General features: G+C 41.9%; 1 protein-coding gene across 1 annotated transcript in view; it reads right to left on the bottom strand.

Annotated features, from left to right (window-relative positions):
• ATP13A5 (ATPase 13A5) overlaps positions 1 to 4329 on the bottom strand; it is a 97623-nt gene extending 93294 nt beyond the window's left edge. Inside the window, exon 1 of the mRNA XM_038748787.1 lies at positions 4267 to 4329. Coding sequence (XP_038604715.1) covers positions 4267 to 4329 — 63 coding nt within the window. The remainder of the gene's footprint in view (positions 1 to 4266) is intronic.
• Positions 4330 to 12727: the final 8398 nt, after the last annotated feature.

Below are 12727 nucleotides of genomic sequence, written 5' to 3'. Positions count from 1 at the left end.
GCTCTTTCACCTTTGGGATTGTTAGTTCATAGCCTTGTAACCTCTGGGTTTGGCCATTCGTTGCCCCCGAACTCAGGGTTTGTCATTTCAGTTATGAAAGTAAAATTGAAATATTTAGTTTAGATTAAAGATCTTAGATACAGTATTATACTAGTGGGCTGATCTTATAAATAGATAAGTATATTGTTATGATTGTGTATACTTCAGTGTTATTGCCCTTGATAGTAATGATAATAATGCCAGATATTCAATGTCCTTACAGATTTTAAAGGTAAGGTTAAGTTATCATTTAAGCCCCAACCCACTTTTATTACAACTTGACCATTGCTAATCAATCAGTCAATCAATCAATTGTATTTGTTGAGTGCTTATTGTATGCAGAGCACTGTATTAAGCGCTTAGAAGAGTACAAGACAACAATAAACAGACACATTCCATGCCCACAATAAGCTTACACCCTAGAGAGGGAGACAAACATTAAAATAAATAAATTACAGGTACATATATGAGTGCTGTGGGGCTCAGGGGTGAATAGAAACTGTGAATTCACGTTTCAAGAGTCTTCTCCCAAGACAATTCATGTTAATAACTAGCACAGAAGATAGTGCAGAGAATATCAAGAAAATGACTGTCAAACAGTTGCAACTTGGAATGAATATTAGATTGCTAATGATTTTGTTTGTTTCTTGGAAGAAAGGGATATGTTTCTATTGAGAAGCAGTGTTTCCTAGTAGAAAGAATACTGTCCTGGAAGTTAGAGAACCCGAGTTCTAATGTCGTCGACTTTGCCATTTGCCTACTGAGTAACCTTGAACAAGTCACTTAACATCTCTGAACCTCAGTTTCTTCTCCTGTAAAATGGGAGTTAAATGCAAATTCTCTCCCCAACACAAATAGACTGTGAACCCTTTGTGTCACAGGAACTGTCTGACCTAATGATCTTGCATCTACCCCAAAACTTAATACAGTGCTTGGCATATAGCAAGCACTTAACAAAACCACATAATTATCTAATTTTGATTAGCCTGACACTTAGAAATCATTGGTTCTCTTAGTTGCCTTCCAGTGTTGCCTCACACACAACTGATTCCTTTAGGTCCAATTTTCTCTCTTTGAATTCGTACCACCGAAGTACTTGATCTTGAGCACAAAGTGGAAAGAAAAAACTAGATGAATCACTTATGCAGATTCCTGAACTTCAGAAATTGGTGTGAGATCCCTGAATCATTGCTTGCTTGTTGAAACATCTTCAGAAATTATAAAGAGGTCTTAAACTATGGTGTTAAGTTCTTCTTAACAATGGTCTGAGGTACCTAAATATGAGAAACTCGGGCCACTTTCAAACATGATCTAATTGATCCTCATAGCACCTGTGGAAAGGCAATAGGGAACAGGTGATTCAATCCCCTTGCTGCTGAATAGGGAAAATGAAACAAGATATGGTCAGAACTGATAAATGCCTGAGGTAGCTTGTGGGCACCAGTATAATTTTTATTCCTCCAAATAAAAAGGTAGCCCTCTCCACCTTCTGGTTTGTTGGCTGCAGAGCCATAGGTCTCTTATCCCAGAGACAGGAGTCATTGACTCTTGATTTCTAGCTCCCTCTAGACCGTAAACTTATTATGGGAAGGGAACGTGTCTGTTAATTCTGTTGTATCGTACTCTCCCAAGTGCTCAGTAGATCAGCACTAAATAAGATGGATGGATGGTGTTCATTTATTCATTCAATCGTATTTATTGAGCACTTACTGTGTGCAGAACACTATACTGAACACTTAAGAAGTATAAGTCAGTAACATATAGAGACAGTCCCTACCCAACAAGGGGCTCACAGTCTAGAAGGGGGAGACAGACAACAAAAACATGTAGACAGGTGTCAGAATTGTCAGAATAAATAGAATTATAGCTATATGCACATCATTAACAAAATAGAATAGTAAATATGTACAAGTAAAATAAATAGAGTAATAAATCTGTACAAATATATATTCCCAGACTGAGGGCTCAGTCTGGGAGAATGAGGTAGGAAAGGGGGGATTGGGAGGAGGAGGAGAGGGAAAAGGGGGCTCAGTCTGGGAAGCCCTCCTGGAGGAGGTGAGCTCTCAGTAGGGCTTTGAAGGAAGGAAAAGAGCTAGTTTGGTGGATGTGTGGAGGGAGGGCATTCCAGGCCAGGGGAAGGATGTGGGTCGGGTGTCGATGGCAGGGCAGGCGAGAACGAGGCACGGTGATGATGTTAGCGGCAGAGGAGAGGAGGTGCGGGATGGTTGTAGAAGGAGAGAAGGGAGGTGAGGTAGGAGGGGGAGAGGTTCAAGTATTGTCACAGATTGCTAACTAGATGGCTCTTTGAAAGACACAAAAATTTCTCTCCAAGGTAGTGATTTTTTTAGGTCCACCGCCTTATTTTCTCCAGGAGGGTGTACAGGTTAACAAAACTTTCACAGTGGATATTCGTGTTTTGTGTGACTAATAATTGTATTTGCTAATCGCTTACTCTATGCCAGGCACTGTACTAAATTCTGGGGTGGGTGAATACCAGCAAATTAGGTTGGCCCCGGTCCCTGTCCCACATGGGGCTCACAGTCTCAATCCCCAGTTTACAGATGGGTAACTGAGGCACAGAGAAGTGAAGTGACAATCTTATGACTCCCAAGACCGTGCTGTATCTATTAAGCCATGCTGGACTCTGACAAATACAAGCTAGGACTATACAAGGAAGGAGCTCCTTCTAACACTCATTCCATCTGCTGTTTTCAGAGACAACGTGTAAGATATCCTGAAAGAAAATACTGTTCCTTCTGGACTAGGTGTCTGGCAAATTTATGCCATGCCATCTTATCTATGCTGTAGATTATTTTTTATCTGTTGAAGGGAAGAAACACCTGGTCCGTGCCTTTCCTCTTATATGTTAGGATTTCTCTATGCCAGTTTATGCCATGTTGTTTACTGTTTGGGTGATTGTAAAACGTTCACGATTGAAAGCCTGAGGCAAAAGATTTTATTTCTTCTAGCTTGCTGTCAGAATTTGTTTAAGTTTTCTGAGAAGAGAAAATGTGCTGGGTAAGAATGTTTACCTGAAGACTTGATATTACACTTTAACCCTAGTGCTATCCCTCACCCCGCTCTCTCATTCCAACCTTAGTTCATCCAAGGTGGGCTCAGGACTCCAGCCCTCTCTGTCACTCCAACCTTAGCTCTTCCAAGATAAGCTTAAGGCTCTGCTTTGAGCCGAACGCTGCTCCCCTCCAGAGTTTGGCACTAGTTCCATTCCTCTCTCCCTCTTGGTCGACTGGCCTCACCACCTAGGTTGTCTCCCCAGTCTTTAATAACAGTAATAATAATGATAATTTTGATATTTGATAATCGCTTCCTATGTGCCAGGTAGTGTACTAAGTGTTGGGGTGGATACAAGCAAATAGGGTTAGGCACAGTCCCTGTCCCACATGGGGCTCACGGTCTTAATCCTCATTTTACAGTTGAGGGAACTGAGGCACAAAGAAGTGAAGTGACTTGCCCAGGGTCACACAGCAAACTAGTGGCAGAGCTGGGATTAGAACCCAGGTCCTTCTGAATCCCAGGCCCTTGCTCTCTCCACAAGGCCACGCTGCTTCTCATGTTGCTTTGGTGCCTGCTTCCACAGAATGCCATCAGCGCCCGGTACGACTCACCACTGACTACCTTTTCTTATGACTACCCGAACTAAGGATTTGTGGAGGAATAGAAAATGTTTATAAGGAGGTTACTGCTTCGCGTGTGCTGTCCAATGCACCTGGAAATGCCAGACAGACACTCTTCTGTTATTACCTTCGATTTTAAAAGCTCCGTCTGCCACGGGCTTAGCATTCTCAAACAAGGACAGAAAAAAACAAACACATTATTAATGCACTGAGTAGGCTATTTTTCAAATACGTTGCTCCTCCCCCTCCAGAGGCATTACAAAATGATTAACAATCAGAGAAACACACAATATATAAAAGTTAAAGCATTGTTATATATTTAAGATACCCTATTATCTCTGAGTTGATGCTTCATAGTGCCGTTAATGAGTGCAGAGACAAAGGGAAAGCAACATTTCCCCCTTGTTAAAGCGTCTACAATATTGGTCCCCTTAGTAATTGAGCTCAGGTTAAACCCCCACAGACTTGTGAATTATCCCTTTTAAGTACAAACTTTAGAACTATCACCTTTACAGAATCTTCTGGAGATTTAACTGTTCCATACAACAATGAACATTTGCCAAAAGAAAATATAAATAGGGCCAAAACTTACCAATTCATCACCTTCTCCTTTGTTGAGAAATGTCCAGTGGTTCTTCTTGCCATTTTCCTCCATCTAAAGTTTTGCTTTTCCCTTTCAGGATCTTCTCCCAAGTGTTTCTGTGGAAAATAGTTGTGAGCTACCGGGATTAATTTGAATTTAGAACCGTAAATAGCTTTCATCATTGCTCTCCAGTCCTTTTAAGATCTCCCAGAGCACACCTTCCTTATTAGACTAACAAAAGAGGGAGGCAAATTTCCTTGTCACAGCATATTGACTTAAGTGATGTATCTATTTCACACTCTTTAGTTTCTTAGCCAGATCAAAATACCTGACCAAAAAACTAATGAAAGAATGACTGAACTGGAAAACAAATTTTCATATATATTAAAGGATGACTCGATGTTTCAGCTTAAGGGAGGTGACAATAAAGAAGAAGAAGCAGCGTGGCTCAGTGGAAAGAGCCCGCGCTTTGGAGTCATGGGTTCGAATCCCGGATCCTCCACATGTCTGCTGTGTGATCTTGGGCAAGTCACTTCACTTATCTGAGCCTCAGTTCCCTCATCTGTAAAATGGGGATGAAGAATGTGAGCCCTACGTGGGACAACCTTATGACCTTGTATCCCCCCCGGCGCTTAGAACAGTGCTCTGCACATAGTAAGCGCTTAACAAATGCAATCATTATTATTATTATAAAGGAAACTTCTCAATGAAAGAGATGCAATTCCTTGGGTGGAATGGGGGAAAGGAAAAGTGAGGAGTGACAAAATGAATGGTGATTGGTTAGACACCCCTGTCACATGAAGGGATGAGTAGCAAGGAGAATAGGAGCCAAAAGTTCTTTCTTGTGCCTGTGTCTTTCCATCCCTTGGCTTTGTTTCTTTCCGGATCTTTGGCACTCTCTCCCCAACTTTCACTATGTTCTGTTGACCTCTTTGCTCGCTGTCATTCTCCCTTGGCTCAGACCCCTCTCTTGGCCTATGTCCATAGCAAAACTCTTTATCTCCCATCATCTCTCTCCTTTCTGACCTCCCTGCCTCCTGCCTCTCTCCATTCCAATTCATATTTCGCTCTGCTGCCTGGATCATTTTTCTACAAAATCTATCAAGAAATGTTTCCCCACTCCTCAAGAACCTTCAGTGGTTGTCCATCCACCTCCATATCAAACAGAAATTCAGTACCCTCGGCTTTAAAGCACTCAGTCACCTTGCCCCCTCTTACCTCACCTCACTACTTTCCTACTACAACCCAGCCGGCATGTTTCACTCCTCTAATGCCAACCTACTCACTATTTCTGGATCTCATCTATCTCGTCGCCAACCTCTCGCCCACATCCTGCCTCTGGCCTGGAATGCCCTCCCTCTTCATACCCAACAATTACCCTCCCCGACTTCAAAGCCTTACTGAGGACATATCTCCTCCAAGAGGCCTTCCCTGACTAAACTGTCACTTCTCTTCTTCCACTCCCTCTATGTTGCCCTTGCACTTGGATTTGCTAACCTTTACTCACCCCTCCCTCATCTCCACAACATGATGTACATTTCTCTAATTTATTTCTTTACATTTTGTCTGTCTCCCCATCTAAGCTGTAAGCTTGTTGTGGGTATGGAACACATCTACCAACAGTTATATTGTTTCATTGTAGTCTCCCAAGCACATAGTATACACAGTAAATGCTCAATAAATAGGATCAATTGACTGATTTTCATTTCCCTCCTTCCTCTCTCCCCCTTCATTTCCCACTTCCTTCTTCCCCATCCTAACTCCTAGAATTCTCACCCATTGGTCCCCACATTTAAGATGAACTGTTGGCACTCTCCCAAGTGCTCGGTACAGTGCTTTGTACATAGTAAGCACTCAATAAATACTATTCATTGATTATCTCCCACCTGGATTGACGTTTCTGCTCTTCAAATTCATCTCCTCAAAGAACCCATCATCTACCTCCAATCATTCCTTTACTCTTCTTGGTGCTTGGACATCTCCAATCCTGTTTGTATTCTGTAGCTCCGGTAATGAGGGAAGTAAAGAATAACCAGTGGATATAATAATGATAGTAATAATGGCATTTAAGTGCTTACTATATGCAAAGTACTGTTCTAAGCACTGGGGCGATGCAAGGTGATCAGGTTGTCCCACGTGGGGCTCACAGTCATATCCCCATTTTACAGAAGAGGTAACAGGCTCAGAGAAGTGAAGTGACTTGCCCAAGGTCACATAGCAGACATGTGGCGGAGCCAGGATTAGAACCCATGACCTATGACTCCCAAGCCTGTGCTCTTTCCACTGAGCCACGATATGTAACATATGTCAGTAGAAAGTATCAAGGGAGAAGACACCTATTCTCATTCATTCATTCATTCATTCATTCATTCATTCACTCAGTCGTATTTATTGCATGCTTACTGTGTGCAGAGCACTGTACTAAGCGTATAGAAAGTACAATTTGGCAACAGATAGGGACAATCCCTACCCAACAACAGGTTCACAGTCTAGAAGGGGGAGACAGACAACAAAACAAAACAAGTAGACAGGCATCAATAGCATCAAAATAGGAAAATAGAATTATAGCTATATGCACATCATTAATAAAATAAATAGAGTAATAAGTATGTACAAATATACACAAGTGCTGTGGGGTGGGGAAGGGGTAGAGATGGGGAAGGGGTAGAGCAGAGGGAGGAAGTGGGGGTGATGGGGAGGGGAGGAGGAGTAAAGGAAAAAGCGGGCTCAGTCTGGGGAGGCCTCCTGGAGGAGGTGATCTTTCAGTAGGGCTTTGAAGGGGGGAAGAGAGCTAGTTTGGTGGATGTGAGGAGAGATGGCATTCCAAGCCAGAGGTAGGACATGGGCCAGGGGTCGAAAGCGGATCAGGCGAGAAACGAGGCACAGTGAGGAGGTTAGTAGCAGAGGAGCAGAGTGTGCGGCTGGGCTGTAGGAGAGAAGGGAGGTGAGATAGGAGGGGGCAAGATGATGAAGAGCTTTGAAGCCAATAGTGATGAAGTTTTGCTTCATGTGAAGGTATGAAGCAAAAGATAGGCAGAAGGAGAGCCACCTGGCCTTTTCCACTACAAAGCAACTTTTTTAGATCCTCTCTCCATGTCCCCCTGCCCAGGCAAGTCTTTGGGATCATTCTGGTTCAGGGATCTTTTATCTCTGTCCCCTTCTTCCACCCAGACAGACTGATAATCAAGGGCTCAAGACCTTTTCATTTGAATACAAAATGCACTATGCCTATCTCTGTTTATCTCATGTAATATATTTATGACTTTGATTATTCCAGTTCTTAAAAGCATTCCCTGGTCATTAGCTAGCAATTCACTCCTTTGGATCATTAATGGACCATTTAATGCCTTGAAGTAGTGTTTGCACAAGGTAAGCACAGCTTAGCCAATCATTCAATTGTACTTAGCCATTACTTACTCCATTAAGAGTGTTTGATAAAATAGAATGGCAATAGCTATATGTTCCCTGCCTTTGAGGAGATTACAGTCAAATGGGGGAGATGGTCAGTAAAATCAATTACAGATTGGGTAAGCAACTAAGTTTAAAGATATGTACATAAGTAAGGGGTAAGCAGCAGGGAAGAATATGGGGTGGGGGAGATGAGTCATTACTCAAGGAAGGCTTCCTAAAGGAGATATGATATTAGTAAAACTTTGGAGATGGGGAAAGGAGTGGTCTGGCAGTTGTGAAGGGTGAGGGATTTCCAGGTATGAGAGAGAAAGTGAGCATGTAGTCAATGACAAAATAGCTGAGTGAGGCACTGCGATGAAGCTATTTTACAGAAGTGGAGTGAGTTGGGTTGTAGTGGGACAGGAGCAAAGGTAATGAGGGGCAAGAGCTAAAAATCCTGCTGGTGAGGAGTTTCATCTTGATGAAGAAATGAATGAGCAGCCGTTGGAATTTTGGGGAAGCATAGATCACTGTTTTAGAAAATGGATATGGGCACCAGTTTGAAGTATGAAATGGAGAGAGGAGAGGCTGGAGGAAGGTGGTCAGTGGAGACTGATGCAGTAGTAGAAATGAGTTCGGTTTTGCACACTTGGAATTTGAGGTGACTGTGTTACATCCATGTAGAGATATCCTGAAGGCAGGAGGAAATGTGAGGTAGCAGAGAAAGATTAGTGCCAATTTGATTTATGACCCGTTATGAATATTTAAATGTTGGAATTTGATTGCATCAAATGATAGGCAGATGAATCAAGTGAATCAGATCACCTCTGCAGGAAGGAAGCAAAGGACATGGCTCACTAACTTGTACTAAATCAACCCCTTCAGCTGGATGGAGGAAGATCAGATAGGGGTGCCCAAACACATCCTTAATCCAGTCAAACTCCCTTTAGGCAAATATCTCATCTATTGGGCACCCAGAGAGAGGTCAGGGCTGGAGAGATAGATTTGGCAGTCATTTATATAGAAATGGTAGCTGAGAAATCAAGAGGATTAGTAAAGAGTAAAGCCCATTAAATTTAGTAAGGGGGAAGTTATTGTTGACATCGGGGAGAGAAGTTTCAGTGGAGTGGAGGAGCAGAAGCTGTATTTCAAGGTGTCGAGGAGGGAGCTGGATGAAAGAAAATGCCTGCAGTGCGTGTAAATAACTTGTTCAAGGACTTGGAACAGCAGTGCATAGGCAGCAATACACCATGGAGGCTGTTAGGTTTCTGAAAGAATGAATGTTTCTCTCTCCCAAAGTGACTAACTTACAACTATACAGTACCTAAAATGTCAGGAGAATTGGCCTCCCACTTTTTATTACATTAGGGTTTTTATGCTATTTTATTTTTGTCTTGCCATCCTTTTTAGACTCAGCAAATCCTCAGGGGCAGGAATTAAGTGGGTTTTTTTCAGGATCATCATCAACAGTATTCACTGCGCGCCTACTTTGGCTGAGAACTGCACTAGATGTTTGAGAAACAGAAGTAAAAGATATCATCCCTTTCCCTGATTGGTTTATAATCTGGACACCTCACTACAGTATCTCGTTTAAGTTATGTCTTCTGTTAGTGTCCAATAAATATTTGCCGATGACTATTGTTGAAATGTGGTGTTGGAGAAGGCTTTTGCAAATACCATAGTCTGCCTGGAGAACAAACAAATGGGTTTTGGGGCAAATTAAGCATATTTTGGGCACATCACCTGGACTAATTCTCTGGAGAAAACACTAATTCTAGGAAAAGTCCAGAGAAAACAAGGAAGAGGCAAATCAGTAGCTAAATGGATAGAAACCACAACAGAAGAACCATTGGCAAGGTTACGGATTATGGCAGAAGATAGGCTGTTCAGGAGAAACTATATCCATAGCATCACCATGAATCAGAAATGACTCAACGGCATTTGATAATAATAATAATAGTAATAATGATTTTGTTGATCAGTCAGTGGTATTTATTGAGCACTTACTGTGTGCACAACACTGTATGAAGCACTGGGGAGAGTACAATAAAACAGAGTTGATAGACATGTTCTCTGCCCATAATGAGTTTACAGTCTAGGGGGCAGACAGACATTAATATAAATAAATAAAATACAGTTGTATACATAAGTGCAGTGGGGCTGAGAGTGGGAATTGGGTGGGGTGAATATCATCTAGATTCTTGAATCATTTGTTAGAGGCATCAGAGAATAAGAAATCTCAAGAACATGATTTTCAGTAGATAGGTGTGAAATTAGATGTTTGTCCAAATATTCTGGGCAAATTCCTCTATAGTGAGGAATTGGAATGGAGCTGCAAATCTATCAGTCGTATTTATGGAGTGCTACTGTGAGCAGAGAACTCTACCAAAGCACTTGGGAGAGTAAAATATAACCGTATTACAGAGTTGGTAGACAAAGCCCCAGCCCACAATGAGCTGACTGAGAAAGGTGTGAGCAATGATCATTCGGCAATATTTCACATCCCTAGCACGTGTTCCAATAATTAGGGAAGTCTAAGAAAATGGGGACAGGTAGCATTCTAATTGAGTTTAAAATATATAACGGTAATAATGTTTGAGTAACATATGCCAAGCACTAGGGCAGTTACAACATAATCAGTTAGACACGGCCCCTATACTTTATGAGGCTAACAGTCTAAGGAGGGAGAACGGGTATTTTAATCCTTTTTCCCCAGATGATGAGAGGTTAAGTGATTTGCCCAGGGTCACACAGCCAGCCAATGGAGGAATCAAGATTGAACCTGGTTGTTTTGACTTAGTTCTGTGCTCGTTCCACCTGGTCACTCTGCCTCTAAAAAATCGAGAGGGTTTTAAGTTGGGTAACCTTGTTGGAGGAAATTTCTGTTCTCATTTGTCTTTTGTCTTTACACAGCTGGGCAGAACTAGGAAAACACTGTATGTATGCCACTGGCCGGATATACAGAGAACATTCTCCCAGGTTTGCAAGGAGGACAAAAATATTTTGCTCCCAATTAATGACTTTGCTGTGTTCTATTTTTATAAATGAAGTAAGGGTTTTCAGGCAGAAAACAGATTTCCCACACAAGAAACAAATGTTCTCTGAAAACCTGAGTATTTCCGACATAATGTAGGCCCTTTGGTAGTGATCGTGAAAGGAAAAGAATGGAAGAAATGCTGGTGTTCAGCTTTTGAGAAAATAGTTGGCCACGGGTAGTTTCAATCTGCTGAATACTTGGATTATAGTATATTTACTGTGCATCAAGGAAGCCTTCAGGATCCTTCTCATCCCAAATTTAAGTCTGAGATGAAACGAAAGGTTCAAATGAGCAGAGAACTGTAATATTAGATCCACTGTGTAGAGAGCGGGAGAATAAGACAAGGAAAAGGCTGGGCTCTGAGGCCTCAGCAGTGACAGCATCCAGTTGTAATTGGTCACAAGTCTGGACTTTCCTCCTGTGACTGCTGTGGATTTTTGGATCCTTTTTCTCCTCATTTGTAAAGCTACTATGTTCTCTGGAATTTTCAGTTCAGTTACAGGCCTCCCATATGTAGCTTTGTGGCCTAGTAGAGAGAGCATGAGATTGGGAGTCAGGAAACGAAGCAGCGTGGCTCAGTGGAGAGAGCACCAGCCTGGGAGTCAGAAGGACCTGGTTTCTAATCCAGGCTCCGCCACATGTCTGCCACGTGACCTTGGTCAAGTCCCTTCATTTCTCTGGGCCTCAGTTACCTCATCTGGAAAATGGAGATTAAGACTGTGAGCCCTATGTGAGACAGGGACTGTGTCCAACCCAATTACCTTATAACTATCCCGAGCACATAGTAAGCACTTAACAATGCTGCAATTATTATTATAATTAATATAATATATAACAAATAATATATTATTAATCATATAATGATAATTAATAATAATAATAATCCTAGCTCTGCCACTTGCCTGATGTGTGCCCTTCAGCAAGTCACTTCCCTTCAGTTTCCTCATCTGTAAAACAGGAATTCAATACATGTTTGTTTTTGTTTTTGTTTTTTTAATGGTATTTGTTAAGCATTTACTCTGTGCCAGGCACTGTGCTAAGCACTGGAGTAGATCCAAACTAATCAGGTTGGACAATGTCCCTGTCCTAAGTGGGGGTTTCACAGTCTTAATCCCCATTTTACAGATGAAGTAACTGAGGCGCAGAGAAGTTAAGTGGCTTGGCCAAGGTCACACAGCAGACAAGTGGCCGAGCCAGTATTAGAACACAGGTCCCTGTGACTGCCGGTTCTCCCTCCTACTTAGACTGTGAGCCCCAGGTGGAACAGGGTTGGTATCTGAACTGATTAACTGTATCTAGCCCAGCACTTGACATGTTCCAAGAGTTTCTGCTCTTTGTGAAGTGCTTGGCACAGAGTCCTTAAGCATTGAAGAAATACCACTATTGCTATTATTATTATTATTATTATTAGTAGTAGTAGTAGTACTACTACTACTACTACTACTACTAGTGGTAGTTGTAATGGCAACTTTACATGTTACCTCCCAACTCTGGGTCTATCTCTGGGAAATACTTGGAATATCCCCCTTTAAAAGTGTGGTTACAATCCATGGCCTTTGAAATAGAGAGGAAAAAAAACAAAGAAAAGTTTCACTTGAGACTACTATTCTGAGGGCAAACCCTTCAATGTCAGACTTTTACTTTGTCACTTTCTTCCATACCATGAGTTCAAGTGCTTTACAAATTCTAGCTCATTGAGCTTTCTAGTATTCCTGTCAGGTAGGCCAAAGTTTTTAAAAGTCTCAATTTATAAAAAGAAGTAGCAGGCAGAGAGGAGATCAAGAGATGTGTCCAAAGTTTCAGCGCGGGGCACCAAGGCAGATGAAATTGAACTTATTGGTTTTGATTCAGTTCAGTGGTGAATCTCCTGAATTACTCAGCACAGAGAAGGAAGAAACACTCTTCAAGAAATGTGATAACTGTTCTAGACTGTGAGCCTGCTGTTGGGTAGGGACCGTCTCTATATGCTGCCAACTTGTACTTCCCAAGCGCTTAGTACAGTGCTCTGCACATAGTAAGCGCTCAATCAATACGATTGAATGA

Source organism: Tachyglossus aculeatus, chromosome 7, assembly GCF_015852505.1.
Source record: "Tachyglossus aculeatus isolate mTacAcu1 chromosome 7, mTacAcu1.pri, whole genome shotgun sequence".
In the NCBI taxonomy this organism is placed as follows: Eukaryota; Metazoa; Chordata; class Mammalia; order Monotremata; family Tachyglossidae; genus Tachyglossus; species Tachyglossus aculeatus.
Note: the sequence above shows the minus strand (reverse complement) of the source record. Positions and strands in the feature narration are given on the sequence as shown.